The sequence below is a fragment of the Telmatherina bonti genome (assembly GCF_933228915.1).
Source record: "Telmatherina bonti genome assembly, chromosome: 16".
NCBI lineage: Eukaryota > Metazoa > Chordata > Actinopteri > Atheriniformes > Telmatherinidae > Telmatherina > Telmatherina bonti.
Window position 1 is genome coordinate 37797217 of NC_136614.1, and position 20352 is coordinate 37817568.

At 46.2% G+C, this 20352-nt stretch overlaps 2 protein-coding genes across 2 annotated transcripts in view; one reads left to right on the top strand and one right to left on the bottom strand.

Moving 5' to 3' along the window:
* casp8ap2 (caspase 8 associated protein 2) overlaps positions 1 to 9368 on the bottom strand; it is a 16661-nt gene extending 7293 nt beyond the window's left edge. The window contains exons 1-6 of the mRNA XM_079255914.1: positions 9300 to 9368; positions 9119 to 9228; positions 8922 to 8996; positions 8572 to 8687; positions 6132 to 8119; positions 3477 to 5976 (exon numbers count right to left, since the gene is read on the bottom strand). Coding sequence (XP_079112040.1) covers positions 3477 to 5976; positions 6132 to 8119; positions 8572 to 8687; positions 8922 to 8996; positions 9119 to 9181 — 4742 coding nt within the window. The 5' untranslated portion in view covers positions 9182 to 9228; positions 9300 to 9368. The remainder of the gene's footprint in view (positions 1 to 3476; positions 5977 to 6131; positions 8120 to 8571; positions 8688 to 8921; positions 8997 to 9118; positions 9229 to 9299) is intronic.
* Positions 9369 to 13537: 4169 nt separating this feature from the next.
* LOC306767481 (midasin-like) overlaps positions 13538 to 20352 on the top strand; it is a 206627-nt gene continuing 199812 nt past the window's right edge. The window contains 8 exon segments of the mRNA XM_079255512.1: positions 13538 to 13778; positions 17248 to 17474; positions 17548 to 17772; positions 18300 to 18407; positions 18841 to 19033; positions 19117 to 19326; positions 19408 to 19539; positions 20002 to 20105. Of these exon segments, the coding sequence (XP_079111638.1) occupies positions 13683 to 13778; positions 17248 to 17474; positions 17548 to 17772; positions 18300 to 18407; positions 18841 to 19033; positions 19117 to 19326; positions 19408 to 19539; positions 20002 to 20105 (1295 nt within the window). The 5' untranslated portion in view covers positions 13538 to 13682.

The following is a 20352-nucleotide window of genomic DNA, read 5'->3' on the forward strand; positions in this document are numbered from 1 at the left end:
CAATAAAAGATCAGACGTCCACACAACGTAATGAATAAATCCACGTATTATACACCAATGTTAATGAAAAGTGTGTTGTATATCCCAACACCTGTAAAATCCACGTTTAGAGACTATCTTGACGTCACGCTGTTGAACAGTTAAATGAATAATCCAATCAGGATAACTAAGGGGCTGAATTGATCTTCACAAGGAAGAAAGCGAGAATGCCAGGCACGGGTCTGCAGGCACTCATAAAGGGGGCGGGGTGCCCCCGTGCCAGGCACGTGATTGGTCTGTCTTGGTGGTAATAGAGCTTCCGTGATTAGTCACACCAGAGAGCACTTCTCATTGTGAGATACCGAATGAGGGTTTGAAAGAGAACTTTTCCAGACATTTAAAGTACAAACACGCAGAATTATTCCGTGACTTGAATCAGAACCAGCAGGTGATCATGTAGTTTACCTGTTCACTACATTGTTATGTGGACGAAAATAACACACTCTATCCAACATACTCAGAGCTAAACATGTCCATAATAAATGCATTTTAAAAAGATATATTACATTCTTAAAATACTTAAGTTTAAACTGGCCTACAGAAATGATATGTGAATTATATGTTATAGTGAAGTCGCCTTACAAATGTGGTTTTATACAGGGACATCACCCAAATGCTCATTTCATCTTTCACACATATTATAAACCATGAAGGCAAAGCATCACGTAAAGGGCTGCACGATGGCATAGTGGTTAGCACTGTGGTGGAGGTTTGAACAGTGGTCTTTCTGTGTGAAGTTTGCATGTTCTTCCATGTATTAGTGGGTTCTCTCGGGGTACTCCGGCTTCCTCCCACTGTCCAAAGACATGGTAATGTCTTTCATTTAATGTTAGGTTAATTTTTTACTCTAAGTTGTCCCTAGCAGTTGATTGGTTGGTTGTTTCTCTGTGTGGCCCTGTGATGGACTGGTGACCAGTCCAGGGGGGTACCCTGCCTCTCACCCAATGATTGCTGGGACAGGCTCCAGCTTCCCCACGACCCTAAATTGGAATAAGCAGTTCGGAAAATGAATAAATTATGTAAAAAAAACGACAAAAACAAAAAAAACCAAAAACTTTTTGACTGACTGAGGAAAATGTGATTTTTCTTGTTTTCTAGCCGAAGAAGCTGAAAAAGCAAAAACAGTGATGCAAGCAGCCAGTCGAGGAGGAGTTTTGCTGCTACACTAATTTAGATGACGTGATTTTATTTTGAAAGCCGTTGCTTTGTTTTGCGGGTTCTCTCTGTACTTTAGGACTGAACATTTCATTCCCCACAACAATTATGTATTTTGACTATTTGTCTTATTGTTCCTAGTCAGTTGTAAATTTAATTACATTTTGGCATTCGAGTGTGTTTCACTATTTTAAAAAAGGTATCGAAGTATTGAAAAGTATTAAAATACAAAATAGTATCAGTATCGAAACAGAAATTTGGTATCATGACAACCCTAGCAGCAACAAATACGTTTGCGCCCTTATGCTAACAAACGCTGGCGGCAACAAGAGAACCAGATCAAAAACTCCAGAAGGAAGTGAGAGTCTGAAGAAAAGGTCCCTGCCTGTAGCTAGCAAAGATGCTGCCATTAGCTGTCATATTACACCAACTGACATGTCCAGGTGTGTTTGAAGGTGGATGTAGTGGAACCAGCATGCAAGGTCTTTAGACCACCTATGCTGCAGTTTGCTGCTTGTTTGTCTCTATGAAGTTTTTATACCCAAACGTTCCAGCGGTGCTGCGGCTACAGGTGTGTTGGTAGTGCTTCCATGTGCGTGATGTTATATGTTACATCAGAGGAACGAATCACATACAGCAGACAGGAAACCAGGCAGAGGTCAGGAGGGAAACAAAAATAATGTTGACTCATCTGAGTCAAGTCTCAAGTCTCCGTGAATAGTGTCCTAGACCCAAGTCCCAGAACCGAGTCCCCATTTCTCATTACAAAGGGTCTTACAGGATGTCGGTTCACATTAAAACTCTTACTTGTTTACCAATGTTTGTCTTTAGGTTGTTTACCAATGTTTGTCTTTAGGTTGTTTACCAATGTTTGTCTTTAGGTTGTTTACCAATGTTTGTCTTTAGGTTGTTTACCAATGTTTGTCTTTAGGTTGTTTACCAATGTTTGTCTTTAGGTTGTTTACCAATGTTTGTCTTTAGGTTGTTTACCAATGTTTGTCTTTAGGTTGTTTACCAATGTTTGTTTTTAGGTTGTTTACCAATGTTTGTCTTTAGGTTGTTTACTTGATTACCAATGTTTGTCTTTAGGTTGTTTACCAATGTTTGTCTTTAGGTTGTTTACTTGATGACCAATGTTTGTCTTTAGGTTGTTTACCAATGTTTGTCTTTAGGTTGTTTACTTGATTACCAATGTTTGTCTTTAGGTTGTTTACCAATGTTTGTCTTTAGGTTGTTTACTTGATTACCAATGTTTGTCTTTAGGTTGTTTACCAATGTTTGTCTTTAGGTTGTTTACCAATGTTTGTCTTTAGGTTGTTTACTTGATTACCAATGTTTGTCTTTAGGTTGTTTACCAATGTCTGTCTTTAGGTTGTTTACCAATGTTTGTCTTTAGGTTGTTTACTTGATTACCAATGTTTGTCTTTAGGTTGTTTACTTGATTACCAATGTTTGTCTTTAGGTTGTTTACCAATGTTTGTCTTTAGGTTGTTTACTTGATTACCAATGTTTGTCTTTAGGTTGTTTACCAATGTTTGTCTTTAGGTTGTTTACTTGATTACCAATGTCTGTCTTTAGGTTGTTTACCAATGTCTGTCTTTAGGTTGTTTACCAATGTTTGTCTTTAGGTTGTTTACTTGATTACCAATGTTTGTCTTTAGGTTGTTTACCAATGTTTGTCTTTAGGTTGTTTACTTGATTACCAATGTTTGTCTTTAGGTTGTTTACTTGTTTACTTATGATTGTCTTTAGGTTGTTTACTAATGTCTGTCTTTAGGTTCTCTACTTGTTTACCAATGTTTGTCTTCAGGTTGTTTACCAATGTTTGTCTTCAGGTTGTTTACCAATGTTTGCCTTCAGGTTGTTTACCAATGTTTGTCTTCAGGTTGTTTACCAATGTTTGTCTTCAGGTTGTTTACCAATGTTTGTCTTCAGGTTGTTTACCAATGTTTGCCTTCAGGTTGTTTACCAATGTTTGTCTTCAGGTTGTTTACCAATGTTTGTCTTTAGGTTGTCTAGATCCAGTAAAGACACGGTGCAGCGAAGAGACAACCATCAGATGACGGTCGGTGACGATAGAAAGTACTGCAGGAAGGACGGTGAGGTGAAGGATGATTTTTCTTTCCTCTCATATTATTAGCAAATATCCAGGTAGCAGGAGACTCGATGCAACTAAAAGTGACTTGTAAATCTCTGAATAATTGTGCTCATTAATGAAAGAAACGTCACTGAAGCAAACAACAAGTCGTTTCAGAAAGAGCAGGAAACAAGCGTCCACTGACCTTGTCCAGGCCACCACCACTTCCCCCTTCTTCCTGACCACGTTCCTGGCAGACAGACTGCTGGGAGATAGAGCTGCAGGACAGGGTCTTGATCCCTGATCTTTCTTGGAAGGAGAACTTTTCACTGAACTGTCCTCTGGTTCCTTTCTGGACCGCTTGTTTTTCACCTTCTCTTGTAGCTTCTTCCGTTTTCGGCCTTTGTCGTGATCCCGCTCTTTTTTATCCGGAGAGCTTCCCGTGTCCTCAGCGATGACCAGACTTCTTTCTGCTTCAGACATGTTAACTTCATCTCTCTCTGACTCAGCGGAAGGTTCCAGGGATGCTTGGCTCTTCTGATCAGTACTCTCAGGTCGGCAGACAGCAGCTTTGAACGGCCTTGTGTCTTCTCGATGTGCCTCACCTGCCTCCTCACTGGCGTGAGAAGCAGGATCTGGAGGACCGTTGCCGACGTTCTCGTCTGAAGGAGCAGATTCCTGGAGATTCTTCAGAGAAGAATCCTTTAAGAAATTCAGGTGACAAGGACCGTCTCTGTTGTGTGCGGTGAGACGGGTTTCTGATCCGGCGTGACAGATCCCAGAGAGCTCATCCTCTCTGCTGCCTTTCAAAGACACAGCTACACTGTCCTGAGCTGCAACAACATCGTCTTCCGTTAATGTCCGACTGAAGCTCTCATCTGCCGTCAGCGTGGCGTCTGCACTCATACTCGCCTGTCGAATCCTCACAATGAAGTGATCATTGGACTTCTCCATCACCAGCGCCTGCATGGGGATGTCAGGCTTGAAGAAGAAAGAGGCGTGTGGCGTTGCCGAGGCCAAGCTGCTGCTGGAGCCACAACTGGAGTTGTCGGTATCCAGGGCCAGGTGAAACTCCTGCTCTGTGGCGTCTTCCCCGTCCAGTAGGGCGTCCTCGCATATGCGTGCGCTGATGACACTGTCTGGGGGAGACACGATATGCATGTTGGCGCCGGATGGCTGCAGGAAGCTGAGGTGGCTGTCAGACTTCAGTGGTGATGGGATGGTGAGAGACACTGCCAGATCTTCTGCTAGGATGGAATAGGTCTTCTGTGAGGTCAAGTCGGCGTGAAGCAGTGCTCGGTTCTCTGACGGGACCTCCAAGAGGCAGCTTTCATCAAACAAGGCTGGGTTCAGCAGGCTCTGGGGCTTGGGAAGCGGGGACAACATCTTGCGAGGTGAAATGCTGGACCATGTGGCGATGAGTTTAGAGGGACTGTCAAACTTTGTTGGGGAGAGAAATTTGGATGGCGTGGTGACGTTGATGAATCTTTCTCCATCTTTTCTCGGAGTACTAAGAGCCCACGCGGTGCTGTCTCCACCGCTGCCCTCCAACAAGTCCGACCCTTGCAGCAGACACTTGAAAATTTCTCCCATCTGAGAGTCTCTAACCAGGTTGAAGGTTAAACTGGAGGCCTGCTGCTCGGTAAGGAGCTGAAAGTCCGTTTTATCTAGCACGGAGCCAGTCTGAGAGACCACCAGAGAAGGTGTTGGGGGCATGTTTGTCTCCACAGTGGGTTTTGGTTTTTGCTGGCTTGGAGGATGTGGATCAGCAAGCGTAATCCTGATGTCTTTGCCCCGGCTGCCGAGGCCCGTTCTGTAAGGAACCACAGCACGAGACTTGGGCTGATTCAGGGTGGAGGGGGGAGAATTGAGCTCCTTCTCTCTCCGCTGGGGTCTCTTTGCAGGAGGCTGTTGTTTTCCAGAGGACGTTTTGTCTGGGACCTGATCCGCGGCGATTTTACAGAAGCTCTTCAATGCGGCATGAATATCTTTGAACAAGTAGTCGATTTGAACGTCCACAAAGTCCCACAGCTTCTGCTTCAGATCCACAGCCTGCTGCTCAAAGATGCGCTTGACGATGCCGTTGTTCAACACTTTGTTAAAAACAGATGAAATCAGCTTCTTCAGCTTGGACTTCAGCTCATCGGTCTTACTGCATATTTGATCAAAGTGAGCGCCGTCAACAAACTCTAAGAAAGACTTGTGGAAATTGTCCATCACCCCATAGAAACTCTTCTTTGGAAAGGTTTTATGCAGCTTCATGTATTTTTTCCGGATCTGGCTGCGAACCAGTCTGAAGGTCTCCATTATTTCCTCCACTGTGAAGAAAGACGCTTTGCTCGTTGACGGACAAACGGTTTTAAAACGACTCCGGGGGCTTTGAGAGACGGCGGCCATCTCTTTAGAAGAGGTACACCGTTCTTCAGGTTTTCTCCTTAAGGCAAAAGCAGGACCTAGATTCTTTGCGGCTGGCTGTACTAGCTTCGCCCTCTTGCTCACAGGAGCAGGAGAATTTGAAGGTCCATCATCGCTTTCGCTTAAAATTTCACCTTCCTCCAGATCTGTGTCAGACTGGGTTAGTGGCCGGTCTGAGACCTCGTCCAGTAGGTTCTGTATGTCATGGTTTGCAGGAGGACCTGGAGATTTGTTCTCCTTGTTTACATCCAGCTGCTTTGAGCTCATGTCAGCAGCAGAACAGGTAAACTCTGCAAAGGTAAGAGAGACAACAGTAAGTAATGTCGTATTCAGAGTAAACCCAACCAAAGCATTTCATGTATAAAACCACTCAAAGTGAAACATTACCGGCGAGGTGAGAGGCTACCGAGCTGAAACGTGCTGATGATAATCACACCCACTCTACCTTTCTGAAGACTCTTGACATGTCCAGGCTTACTGTGGACATGGAGAAGACTTCTCTTGGTGACCCGTACCGGACTCCTCAGAGGGCTGATGGCGTCGGGAATGCGCTTCAGGTTGCTCAGCGTGCGCATCATGGAGTCCTCGTCGTGCAGCAGCGGGGCAGAACTGGACGGCTCAGTGTTGCTCTCCCGACTCCTTCCAGGACAGACGCTCTTCCTCGGTGTGACGGTGAAGACGGGGCTTTTCTCCTCGGTGGTACTGCTGACTTTAGACACTGCGATGCAGCCGGTGGAGGAGCTGGGCTCAGACGCTGCACCGTCTGAACCGTTTCCAGATAAAACATGAATGGCTTCAGTTAAACTCAGGCCTTCTTGGGGAAGGGAATCCAGACTGATTGTACTCGTTACAGCTTCCAGGTCTTCAGGATCACCTGCTTCACAATTCTCTTTCTTACGACTGAAGCTAGTTGATGAAGGAGCAGATGGCTCCTGCTTATGGATGAGGGGTAGGATGACGGGAGAGGAGTCTTGACTTTGGAGACTGACGTCTTTATAGGTGACCTGGGGAGCAGCTTCCCCTGGGTTTGATGAAACTACAGTTTCTCTGACTGAATCTGGAGAGGTGTTCTGATTCCAGTCTGGCACAGCGGCAGAAGGGTCAGGTTTATTTCCTGGCTCGCAGCTACTCTGTCTGCTGGGATCGGAAGCATCTGTTACCTCACACGTTCTGCATTCAGCCACCAGTTTGACTTTGTCTTCATGACTCTCTGGAGATTCTGCAACGTCCGTGGCGACATCCAAGGGTCGGCCAGGACCTGAGTCCGTTTGGACCGAACTGTCGGCCGTTTGGCTCGAGTCTTCCACCTTGTCCTGGACATCTATCCAGCCAGCAGACGTCACAAGGCTCCCTTCATTTGAGGGTTGGAGCTTTTGTGGAGACCACTCCGCCTGATCATCCAGTTCACTGTTCACTTCATCAACGACACACAGGTCTTCCAAGTCCAGGTGGGAATTATCCTCATCTGGTGTGTTTTCAGGGGGCAGCACCAACTTTTTGATGGGTGAAACTGTTAGATTTAACGTCTCCATGAAACATAATTTCCTGTTGGGACTGTTTCCTTCCAGATTTGCTCCTTCAGACAACAGTTTGGCAGCTTTAGGCGTCTTTTCCTGAACATGCTCACTGCGAACGGTCACTTTTCCTCTGTCTGAGTCTTTGTGTCTCCGTCTCTCTCCTCGTCTTTTCACCTCTGACTGTCCCTTTTTAGGCCTGCTGCTGATCTCACTAACCTGTCCTTTGTCCCCCTTCCTGAGGTTGTCCTTCTGTCTGTCCTTGTCTTTAGGGAAACCACTGCAGCGCTCAGCATGTTGACTCGAAGACTTCTTCCCGTCCCTGGAGTGTGAACGGCTGTCATATGTGTAACTGTTCCTGGATTTACGATAATCTTGGCTACAGCCTTCTTTCAGCCTCTGCCATCTATCAGTTTCATAATCTGAAGACGTCACTTTGTCGTTTTCTTGTCTCCATTTGCGACTGCCTGCTTTCTTTTTGTCAGACGTGTCGGGTGAGGACGTTTTAGGTCTTTCTGATCGGGGTCTACAGGATCTCTGTCCAGAGTCTTTGTCTGCTCTGTGAGATCTAGTTTTTTGAGGGAGACGGACGTCCTTGTTGGTATCTAAAGCGTCGCTGTGTCTCCGTTCTGTGGAGTCAGACCTGTTTCCGGACTTGTGTGATTCGTTCCTCCTGTCGTCAGCGTCAGCGTCGCTCTTAGAGCGCTTGTGAGGAGATGATAGTCTGGTCAGACTACAACGTTCTATCCTGGAGGGTGGAGGAGGATCGCCTCTGGAGGGTGAAGCCGGTCGAGGTGGAACAAGGCTACACGGTGGTGGAGAAGACACCAGAACATTGCTGATGGAGGTGTGACTGGAGGAAACTGGATCCTGGAGATTATTAATGTGGGACTTGTGATGATGGTGACCTCTCTCAGTCCTGTGGAAACCAAGAAATGATTTCATTTACACACTAAAGTGCTGATAACACACCTAAGTAAGGCTTTATATCCACTTAACACTTGTTTGTTCCTAATGATAAAGGATGAGACTAAAGCATCTCTTCTGGTAAACTGCCAGCTCCACTGGGAGGTCTGGTTTTGCTACAGGCTTCGTTAGTAAACACCAGTCTGGTTGCAGTCCAGTGTCTGCTGTGCAAGGTGAGGGATGTTAACCCCAAAGCTAGCTGCAACCCAGAGGGAATCATCTCCCATGCTTCTCCTGGCGTTAGGCTGGAGGTGGACACAGAGTTGACAAACCGGCTTGTGGGGAAGCAAACTGGCGCAGCACAGCCTTGTTTCACCCAGCTGGACCAATAAAAACTCTCCAGGTTCCCCAGCATTGTGACAGCATATCCGTTTACAGACGTATGGCTGGCTCGACCCTTCTTACCTCTGGTTGAGCCGCTGAATCTCAGCATCCTTCCTCAGCAGCTCCTGTCTGGCTGTGCGTAACAGCGCAGAGATGTTCTTCTTCAGACAGCTGTTCTCTGAGCTCAGTCCGGTGTTCTGTTAAAGGGACGGACACAAGGACGTGTTAGAGCCGACGAGCCGCTGGAGGAAAGAGAGCTTTGTCTTGGAATCTGTCACCACATGTATTTTAAATGAATCTGAAAGTGGGGATAGGTTTTATGTCAGGTGTTTGGAGTTTTAGTGAGAGCTTCTGCAGAGAAAGATGCTTTTTCCTTAAAGTTGAGTCAAAGAAAACATTGATGCATGGAAGTGGTGAGAAATAAAACCCACCTGTTTCTCCACCTGCTCCAGCCTCCTGAGCAACTCTTTAATTTGATTCTGAGCTGCTTGAAATCTGGACTTCAGCTGCAGAGACACAGAAGGACAGCTCCATCTGACTGACGTTATTTAGACATAGGAAGTGATCCGCATTTCCACAGAGGTGGAGCGCGTGGAACAATACAGCTCTCCCCTCGGCAGAAACCCACCTGAGTGTAGGACGCCTCTCTGCTCTGCTGCTCCTCGGCCACCAGGTCTTCATACAGATCCATGGACTCTCTCAGCTCTCTCAGCCGACAGCCAGCCGGAGAGCCGGCCTCTGGAAAACACTCTGTGTCAGCGCTAAGCTAAGCCGCTGCTACCAAGCGTGCAGCAGATGGACCTTCTTACCTGCACTGCTGCCAACTCCGACATCCAGGTCTTCATAAATGTCCACAGAGTCTTCCCTGGCATCCAGGAGCACAACTGCAGACATCATACAAGCATCGTATCCAATATCAGTTGCATAAAGCTAACTAACCATTTTATCTCAAAGGCACAAAATAAATTGGATCCTTGTTATTCGTTCAGCCTAACGAGCATGAAAACAAACTGAATAAAATTCCACGTCATCATCGAAATCAGTTCCTCCAGGATTATAGTAACTATAACAATATCCATAAGCCCACTGCTTTCCTGTCACGCCTCCAATCTGTCACCCTGCAGCTCAGTCATGGACCAGAACACAGCTTCATCTCCCTCCACATCAGGACATCCTGAGACCTCCACCTTGTTTGTCTCCTGCAATCAGGTTAAGAAGCAACTTGAGAAACTGAACCAGAACAAGGCTGCAGGTCCAGATGGTGTCAGTCCCAGAGTTCTCAAGACCTGCTCAAAACAACTATGTCCGATTCTCCAGCACCTTTTCAACACCAGTCTGAGACAAAATAGAGTCCCAGTGCTGTGGAAAACCTCCTGCCTTGTTCCAGTGCCTAAAAAAACACAACCAGCTGAACCAAGTGACTACAGACCAGTTGCCCTGACATCTCACATCATGAAAGTCCTGGAGAGACTCTTACTGGCTCACCTCAACAAGCAAGTAAACACCTTTCAGGACCCATTCCAGTTTGCATATCGTAATGGACTTGGGGTTGAAGATGCCATCATATACCTGCTCCAGAGAGCACACTCTCATCTGGACCATTCAGGCAGCACTCTGAGGGTCATGTTCTTTCATTTCTCAGTGCTTTTAATACCATTCAGCCTGCTTTGTTATGTGAGAAGCTCCATAAATTCCAGGTGGATACCTCCACAACCACCTGGATCTATGACTACCTCACAAACAGACCACAGTTTGTGAGACTGAAAGGTTGTGTGTCTGAGATGGAGGTCAGCAGCACTGGTGCACCACAAGGAACTGTACTCTGGCCATTCCTCTTCACTCTGTACACCTCCAGAACAGGGCTGGTGCAGAATCCAACAGGACCGGCTGGGTTTGTGTTGAACCAGGAGGACAGGAAGGTAGAATCCCAGAGGAAGTGGTTCTTTAAGCCCTCTTCCATCGTTTAATCCCAGCCTTTAAAAGCAGGAACACTTACGACCAGGAGCGTTGCTGTCCTCCATCTTTGGTCTCTCCGATTTCTTCAGCTGAATCTGAAAAACCGGAAAAAATCAGTCAGTCGCTCTGGTTTAACTGGGAACAGGTCAGTAACACCAGGTCCACATCATCGAGCTGGGTGGGGGGAGTTTTCCTCAGTCGGACGACACGCTCAGACCTCGTGTCCTCAGGCCCCCCCAGACCTGATTCCGGAGGGGAGCCGGTGACCCGCTTCCAATGAAGGGAACATTTATCCCCATGGTGGCCGTCATCATAGGAGTCTCTGAGCCAAACTTAATCTGCTCCCTTTATCACAGGAACACGTTCGGTCTGAACACACCGCGACTGTTCTTGTTATGTTTCTATAACTTTGGTGATGAATTTCACTGTCCGGCCGATGGTAAAGGACCGTCGAACTGGATCTAATCCTGTTCCGGATCTGGACCAACACTTTTCTCTTGTTCCTGAAGTTTAGAATCAGCCCATATTTTCTCTGACAGGATAAAAATGTCCCAGTTTCTGACATGTTAAGCTCTCCTGTGAATACAATGTGAGTTTATGGGATTTCCAGAGTTTTGTTTTTTTTCTGTATTTTTGCATTTCAGAACATTTTTCAGCAGAAAGACAGTCTGGGAAAAAACTAAACAGTAAAACAACAAAACACCTGATTTACATTTGGATGAAGAGAACAAACCAAAGAAACAGCAGACCACATAAATGTTGGAGGTATTTGTATTTATTCAGATAAGATGGGCGTAACTTCCTCTAAGAAGGAGTTTATTCATGTTCATCAGTTAGAAATTAGCTATTTTTTATGGTTTAGGTCCAAACCTGCAGCTCTGCATGAACTTCCCACGAGGAAACATCCAAACGGAGGATAAAGGCTTCTCTAAAGTCAGACACCTCCTCCATGGTTCCGCATTATTCTGTCTAAACTCACAGCAAACCGAAACGCTTTGTTTACTTACTGAGGTTTTTGATTACAGCTCCTGCTGTTTATCGCTCCTGTTGTTTACAGCTCCTGTTGTTTACAGCTCGAGCTTCGCGCCAAGACTGCATGTCACCGGAAGTAGACGGTTTTACACCGGAAGTGGGGTCATTTTCCCGCGGTCTGTCTGTTTTCCTCCAGAAGGTTTAAAATCCTCTTCAGACTGGATTTAAATCTTTATTCAGACCTGCTGAACCTAGACGTGCTGCTTCCCCGTCCTTTGTATTTTCTCACGACCATGTTAACGAACCTAAACTAATAAAAACGGTCATTTAAAGCGGCACGCGGCATTACAAACACGTCGTCTCGAGACAGAAGTCAGGCGTCGCTGCGCCTACGTCATCAGACCGCGCCATGAAAAGTAGGGTGCTACGTCATCAGACCGCGCCAGGAAGAGGAGGGGCGAACTATGGACATAATATACATAGACACCGCATCACGCTGCTGAGGTCTCATCGCATCGCCATCTTGGATGGGTCTCCATACGCCTCCAATGCCTTTATTTGTAAGGTGTAGGTCCAACCACAACAATAACTTCACCAATTTTTACCTGATTTTTCTCACAGTTTGTTATGTTACAAAAGACAGAATTATTGTTATGCGGGGGAAACTCATTTCAGCCGCCTGAAAACAAGATTTCGTTCTTTTGGTCACAACCCACAGCTCATGACCATAGGTGAGGGTAGGAACGGAGATCAACTGGTAAATTGAGAGCTTCGCCTTCTGGCTCAGCTCCTTCTTCACCACGACAGACCGGTGCAGAGTCCGCATTACTGCAGACGCCGCATCGATCCGTCTGTCCATCTCACGCTCCATCCTTCCCTCACTCATGAAGAAGACCCCGAGATATTTAAACTCCTCCACTTGAGGCAGGACCTGACTCCCGACCCAGAGAGGGCAATCCACCCTATTCCGGCTGAGGACCATGGTCTCAGATTTGGAGGTGCTGATTCTCATCACAGCCGCTTCACACACGGCCGGGAATCACTCAAGTGAGAGCTGGAGATCACGACCAGATGAAGCCAACAGGACCACGTCATCTGCAAAAAGCAGAGACCCAATCCTGAGGCCACCAAGTCGGATCCCCTCAACACCTCGGCTGCACCTAGAAATTCTGTCCATATAAGTTATGAACAGAATCGGTGATAAAGGACAGCCTTGGCGGAGTCCAACCCTCACTGGAAACGGATCCGACTTACTACCGACAGTGCAGACCAAGCTCTGACACCTGTCGTACAGGGACCGGACAGCTCGTACAAGGGGGTCCAGAACCCCATACTCCCGGAGCCCACGGGAGGTATTATTCAAGCTTGTGAAATGTAAATCCACACAATCTGCTTTCAATATTTTGCCATTTATTGCAACCATATGCTAAAGAAAATGCGGGAATAGTTGCTGCTTTCTCTTGACTACGGTTGACTCTTTCTTTTATTTACATTTATTAATTTATCAATATAGAGATACAGTTGTACAAAGTCTGAAAATAAAGTATGAAAACGGGTCATTTCAGAAGTTACCCAGAAAAACACTTGGAAGAGCGTAAACCTCTACCAAGGGCTTTAAAAAGTTCTTGGATCCAAACGGTGATCCGGATTACATAAACTAAATCAGTTCTTCCTTTTCAGGTTTCCAACAAATCCTAAAAATGTAATGAAAATCCGTCCATAACGTTTTAAGCTATATTGAACACAAACAGATAAACCTTGGTGGAGATAATTATGCTTCCATGTAAATATCTTTGTGAAGCATCAATATCATATATTCCCATATACATCTAGTAGTAAAATTTATCATTTGCATTTAGTAGATTATTCACTGTGTTAACATTATTTATAAACCAGTTATGTAGAAAAGTGTTTTGTTTATGTGTAATATATGCGCGTTGTTCCACAGACAAACAGTTATGTGGGTTGACTCTGCAGCAAGACTCGAAAGCAGGGACCCATCCAATATGGCGGAGACTCGCCAGCTCTCAATGCAGCGACTATGTATGTATTATGTCTATGGGTGAACAGAGCTGGACCCGGAAACACTTGCTGCTTCTTTCACATGTGGACAAGGTTTCAGCTCACATGTGGACAGGGTTTTAGCAGCCTTGACGGGAACGTGTTGGTGAAACTGATGCCGACACGAGCTGGAAATTAACTTTACGCTTTTAGAAAATATCCAGGTTTTATCTGGAAACCAGTCACGTGCTGCTCCGCCGGACATGGAGGACTTAGAGCTGAGCCTCTCTTCTCTCAGCATCATATCCACACATGTTGATAAAACTCACAACCAACTCAGACAATATCTGTCGAAACAGGTAAGATTTGGAAATGACTGGGAGGTTTATGATAGAATAATAGGTTTCCAGCAGGTTATTTGTGTTTCCAGCAGGTTATTTATGTTTCCAGCAGGTTGTTTGTGTTTCCAGCAGGTTGTTTGTGTTTCCAGCAGGTTGTTTGTGTTTCCAGCTGGTTGTTTGTGTTTCCAGCAGGTTGTTTGTGTTTCCAGCAGGTTGTTTGTGTTTCCAGCAGGTTGTTTGTGTTTCCAGCAGGTTGTTTGTGTTTCCAGCAGGTTGTTTGTGTTTCCAGCAGGTTGTTTGTGTTTCCAGCTGGTTGTTTGTGTTTCCAGCAGGTTGTTTGTGTTTCCAGCAGGTTGTTTGTGTTTCCAGCAGGTTGTTTGTGTTTCCAGCAGGTTGTTTGTGTTTCCAGCAGGTTGTTTGTGTTTCCAGCTGGTTGTTTGTGTTTCCAGCTGGTTGTTTGTGTTTCCAGCAGGTTGTTTGTGTTTCCAGCTGGTTGTTTGTGTTTCCAGCTGGTTGTTTGTGTTTCCAGCAGGTTATTTGTGTTTCCAGCTGGTTGTTTGTGTTTCCAGCTGGTTGTTTGTGTTTCCAGCAGGTTATTTGTGTTTCCAGCTGGTTGTTTGTGTTTCCAGCTGGTTGTTTGTGTTTCCAGCTGGTTGTTTGTGTTTCCAGCAGGTTGTTTGTGTTTCCAGCTGGTTGTTTGTGTTTCCAGCAGGTTGTTTGTGTTTCCAGCAGGTTGTTTGTGTTTCCAGCAGGTTGTTTGTGTTTCCAGCAGGTTGTTTGTGTTTCCAGCTGGTTGTTTGTGTTTCCAGCTGGTTGTTTGTGTTTCCAGCAGGTTGTTTGTGTTTCCAGCTGGTTGTTTGTGTTTCCAGCTGGTTGTTTGTGTTTCCAGCAGGTTATTTGTGTTTCCAGCTGGTTGTTTGTGTTTCCAGCTGGTTGTTTGTGTTTCCAGCAGGTTATTTGTGTTTCCAGCTGGTTGTTTGTGTTTCCAGCTGGTTGTTTGTGTTTCCAGCTGGTTGTTTGTGTTTCCAGCTGGTTGTTTGTGTTTCCAGCTGGTTGTTTGTGTTTCCAGCTGGTTGTTTGTGTTTCCAGCTGGTTGTTTGTGTTTCCAGCAGGTTGTTTGTGTTTCCAGCTGGTTGTTTGTGTTTCCAGCAGGTTGTTTGTGTTTCCAGCTGGTTGTTTGTGTTTCCAGCAGGTTGTTTGTGTTTCCAGCTGGTTGTTTGTGTTTCCAGCTGGTTGTTTGTGTTTCCAGCAGGTTGTTTGTGTTTCCAGCAGGTTGTTTGTGTTTCCAGCTGGTTGTTTGTGTTTCCAGCAGGTTGTTTGTGTTTCCAGCAGGTTGTTTGTGTTTCCAGCAGGTTGTTTGTGTTTCCAGCAGGTTATTTGTGTTTCCAGCAGGTTGTTTGTGTTTCCAGCTGGTTGTTTGTGTTTCCAGCAGGTTGTTTGTGTTTCCAGCAGGTTGTTTGTGTTTCCAGCAGGTTGTTTGTGTTTCCAGCAGGTTGTTTGTGTTTCCAGCAGGTTGTTTGTGTTTCCAGCTGGTTGTTTGTGTTTCCAGCAGGTTGTTTGTGTTTCCAGCTGGTTGTTTGTGTTTCCAGCAGGTTGTTTGTGTTTCCAGCAGGTTGTTTGTGTTTCCAGCAGGTTGTTTGTGTTTCCAGCTGGTTGTTTGTGTTTCCAGCTGGTTGTTTGTGTTTCCAGCTGGTTGTTTGTGTTTCCAGCAGGTTGTTTGTGTTTCCAGCTGGTTGTTTGTGTTTCCAGCTGGTTGTTTGTGTTTCCAGCAGGTTGTTTGTGTTTCCAGCTGGTTGTTTGTGTTTCCAGCAGGTTGTTTGTGTTTCCAGCAGGTTATTTGTGTTTCCAGCAGGTTGTTTGTGTTTCCAGCTGGTTGTTTGTGTTTCCAGCAGGTTGTTTGTGTTTCCAGCAGGTTGTTTGTGTTTCCAGCAGGTTGTTTGTGTTTCCAGCAGGTTGTTTGTGTTTCCAGCAGGTTGTTTGTGTTTCCAGCAGGTTGTTTGTGTTTCCAGCTGGTTGTTTGTGTTTCCAGCAGGTTGTTTGTGTTTCCAGCAGGTTGTTTGTGTTTCCAGCAGGTTGTTTGTGTTTCCAGCAGGTTGTTTGTGTTTCCAGCTGGTTGTTTGTGTTTCCAGCTGGTTGTTTGTGTTTCCAGCTGGTTATTTGTGTTTCCAGCAGGTTGTTTGTGTTTCCAGCTGGTTGTTTGTGTTTCCAGCAGGTTGTTTGTGTTTCCAGCTGGTTGTTTGTGTTTCCAGCAGGTTGTTTGTGTTTCCAGCTGGTTGTTTGTGTTTCCAGCAGGTTATTTGTGTTTCCAGCTGGTTGTTTGTGTTTCCAGCTGGTTGTTTGTGTTTCCAGCTGGTTGTTTGTGTTTCCAGCTGGTTGTTTGTGTTTCCAGCAGGTTGTTTGTGTTTCCAGCTGGTTGTTTGTGTTTCCAGCTGGTTGTTTGTGTTTCCAGCAGGTTGTTTGTGTTTCCAGCTGGTTGTTTGTGTTTCCAGCAGGTTGTTTGTGTTTCCAGCAGGTTGTTTGTGTTTCCAGCTGGTTGTTTGTGTTTCCAGCAGGTTGTTTGTGTTTCCAGCTGGTTGTTTGTGTTTCCAGCAGGTTGTTTGTGTTTCCAGCAGGTTGTTTGTGTTTCCAGCTGGTTGTTTGTGTTTCCAGCAGGTTGTTTGTGTTTCCAGCAGGTTGTTTGTGTTTCCAGCTGGTTGTTTGTGTTTCCAGCAGGTTGTTTGTGTTTCCAGCTGGTTGTTTGTGTTTCCAGCAGGTTGTTTGTGTTTCCAGCAGGTTGTTTGTGTTTCCAGCTGGTTGTTTGTGTTTCCAGCTGGTTGTTTGTGTTTCCAGCAGGTTGTTTGTGTTTCCAGCTGGTTGTTTGTGTTTCCAGCTGGTTGTTTGTGTTTCCAGCAGGTTGTTTGTGTTTCCAGCTGGTTGTTTGTGTTTCCAGCAGGTTGTTTGTGTTTCCAGCAGGTTGTTTGTGTTTCCAGCAGGTTGTTTGTGTTTCCAGCTGGTTGTTTGTGTTTCCAGCAGGTTGTTTGTGTTTCCAGCTGGTTGTTTGTGTTTCCAGCAGGTTGTTTGTGTTTCCAGCAGGTTGTTTGTGTTTCCAGCTGGTTGTTTGTGTTTCCAGCTGGTTGTTTGTGTTTCCAGCTGGTTGTTTGTGTTTCCAGCAGGTTGTTTGTGTTTCCAGCTGGTTGTTTGTGTTTCCAGCAGGTTATTTGTGTTTCCAGCTGGTTGTTTGTGTTTCCAGCTGGTTGTTTGTGTTTCCAGCAGGTTGTTTGTGTTTCCAGCTGGTTGTTTGTGTTTCCAGCAGGTTGTTTGTGTTTCCAGCAGGTTGTTTGTGTTTCCAGCAGGTTGTTTGTGTTTCCAGCTGGTTGTTTGGCTTCACTGAGCCACAGCGCGCCAGTTTTCACTGGTTTAAGAAATGTTGTTACATGAAAACCGTCTGCTTGACCCACATGGGAATATGTTTAGGATAAAATGCAACTTTTATGTGTCCCTCTTGCAGACATGGAGCCAGCAGGACAGGAGGTGCATCCTGGAGTGTCTGGCTCAGCTCCTCTTGGAGAGGGATTACACCCTGCTGATCGCTCGGCATGTTCGCCCCCTGATTCTGGACCTGTTGGAGCGGAACGCAGACAGAGTGAAAGCTGGTGGCAGGACCAGCCATGACCTGCACGAGCGCCTGTGCGTGGCTCTCAGCAAACTCCTCGGCATCATTCCTGATGCATACATGTAAGTGGACTGTCATCTGTCCTCTCCACAGCAGCCTGACCCACCTTAACTCCAAACTGCTTCTGTTTGCAAGGTTTGCTGCCCGGTACTTCAGCAGTGCCCCACCAGTGTTCCAGAGGCTCTTTTTCACCAGTGAGGAGTCGTCAGCTGTCCAGTATGGCCCCAGGAGGATGAAGCTACGGGACCTCATGGGCGCCACTCTGCGTTTTCTGCAGAGTGATTGTGCCAAGTTTCGGATGCTGTGGGACTGGAGTCCCTGTGTTTCACAGCTACTCACCAGTGATGTCATGGTTCGAGGGTACGGGGTTTCATGTCATGCAGGATAAAGAAAGATCTGTAACCAGAGCTGGTTTAATTTGCTGAAAACCAAAGTTTCCTTGACATGATGTGTGTTAGTCAGGTAATGGTTCAGGCAGGGCGAGTTAATCTATCCGGAACCGTTAATGTACCGGTCAGTGCTTCACATGAAACATTACACGTAAGTCACTTTGGATGATAAAAGACAACAAATAGGAAAAATCACAAGAAAATGGTGAATTAGAATCAGCAGAAAGTAGATTTCATAAGAAATGCCATGTTTTAACCTCATGTGGTGAGAGCTGAATCTCCACCGGCAGCTAAATGCTGCTTCTCCATGTTCTGCGTTTTAACTGGTTTTTTTTGAGGAATATTGGGAATGGGAAGATTATTCCAGCTCAGAGTGACATGTGTCTCAAAAAGAATGTGCACACCTGTATGCTCGGGCTTCGTGAAAAGTGAGCAGAAATCCTTCCGCGGTGTGAAGTGGAGGTTACAGTTGTACGTTTTCTCTTCTCTGCTTACCAGCTACACCGCCCAGTGTTTGGCCCTCGTCTCCCACATGACCGATAACCAGAGAACCATCTTCCTGAAGAAAGTGCTGGCAAATGATGAGATCATGCACATGAAAATGAAGTATGTGTGCACATTTCCTCCTTCTCCTTTTCTCATTTAGCTTTATCACATAATTAGTCTAAAGCAGGAATCCCCAAGCCAGGTCCTCGAGGACCGGTGTTCCAGGTGTTCCTGCTCCAACACACCTGATTCATATCAGTGTGTATTCAGCAGACATGTGCAGAGCTTGTCTGAGTCTGGTGTTTTCCAGCAGGAACAGTTGGAAAACCTGCAGGACTCCGGTCCTCGAGGCCCTGGCTAAAGTGTGTTTTAAGTTGATGTGCTCTGTGAAGGCAGACATAATGTTCAGGTTTAGTGGAGGACACAAGAAGCTAAAGGTTTGCTGTGGAAAATGATTTTAAAATCTGAGTTTGTACAGCAGGAAGATCCAGTTCCAGCTGGACATTTGTCTTCTGTCCCACGTGTCCTGACCTTTGCTGTGATCCCTGTCCAGAGCTGTGGAGGAAAGTCAGCAGATGGAGACGGAGAGAGCCTTGGTGTTGGCTAATCAGGGGTGTGTGATGTGGCGCCAAGAGGCGGGTCAGAAGTTCAGCAGAGGTCAGGTGGTGTCAGCGGACCTGTCCCTGAATGTTGAGGCGGTCTGCGGCGTGCTGCTGCCGAGGATCCTTCCCAGACAGATCGAACATGTGCGCTATCTTTGTCACACGAAGACATTTAGTTTGTTTTTATCTTCATTCTAATTCCTAATGCTGCCTTGTTGGGTTTGTAGGTGAACCCGACAGACCTGGTGCTGGTGGACTCCACCTGCCGTAGTCTGAGGAGACTGGCGTTGGCTGTGGCCTCCCAGAAAGCCGTGCTTCTGGAGGGTCCAATAGGATGCGGTAAAACAGCCTTGGTGGAGTTCATGGCCACTATCACGGGGCATACGAAGGCGACAGAGATCCTCAAGGTTCAACTGGGGGACCAAACTGACAGCAAGGTGTGCAGAAGGCCCGTCTCAGTCCTGACCCCCCCAGGCTGACGGGATCAAACGTTGACCCGACTGTTGTTGCCTTTGCAGATGCTGCTGGGGATGTACCGCTGTACGGATATACCAGGAAAGTTTGTGTGGCAGCCAGGGACGCTCACGCAGGCCGTCTCTAAAGGCCAGTGGATCCTCCTGGAGGACATTGATCATGCGCCTCTGGACGTGGTGAGTTCAGGGCCGCTGGGAACTTCTGAGAACACGTTTCCTCCTCTAAACCTGTTGGCCTTTCAGGCTGTTGTCATGCAGGTTTGCATCCCTGCTTCAACTCACTTGGCTCAAATTAAATAGACCCAACAGCCTATGAAGTTCTGCATGGTGAGAGTTGGGTATGTTGGAGCAGGGAGTCAGTGAAAATCTGGGGGATTGTAGCCTTTGAGGAGCGGAGCTGGACACCTCGTCCTACGCTGCTGGAAAACTCTGAGATGTGAAGAATGTAGAGGCTGCAATCGGAACTGTAGATGAGGACACACTTATTTCCGACCCGTTGCAGTTTATCTCTGGATCCTCGCTGTCCAGGTTAAAGCAGTCTAGTGAACGGTGCTCCTCAACGTGTCTCATCCATGAAAACAAGGAGAAATAATTCTCCTAGATGTTAGTGTGGGGAGTCACCAGCTGTTCTTCTGCCAGGTATCTGTGCTTCTGCCTCTGATGGAGAGCAAGAAGCTGATGATTCCAGGACGAGAAGACTGCATTGATGTCGCTCCTGGGTTCCAGTTCTTTGCAACCAGAAGGTAAGAATGGAAATAAATAACTCATCTCTCCCTGTTTTACATAGTTTTTTCCTTTGATTTGCGTTTCCTTATAGTACAAGAGGCTGACTTTATAAAAGTGGTTGCAGTTTCATCAGTGTGAAGGGTTTCTCCGTCTGACCCCGCCGCCTTCTGACGGTGACTTCTCCCGCTGGAGGAAACTCAATTCCTGCCGTTACACGTCTCCAGTTTAACCCAAAGTTCTACATAACCTCCAGATCTCATCCAC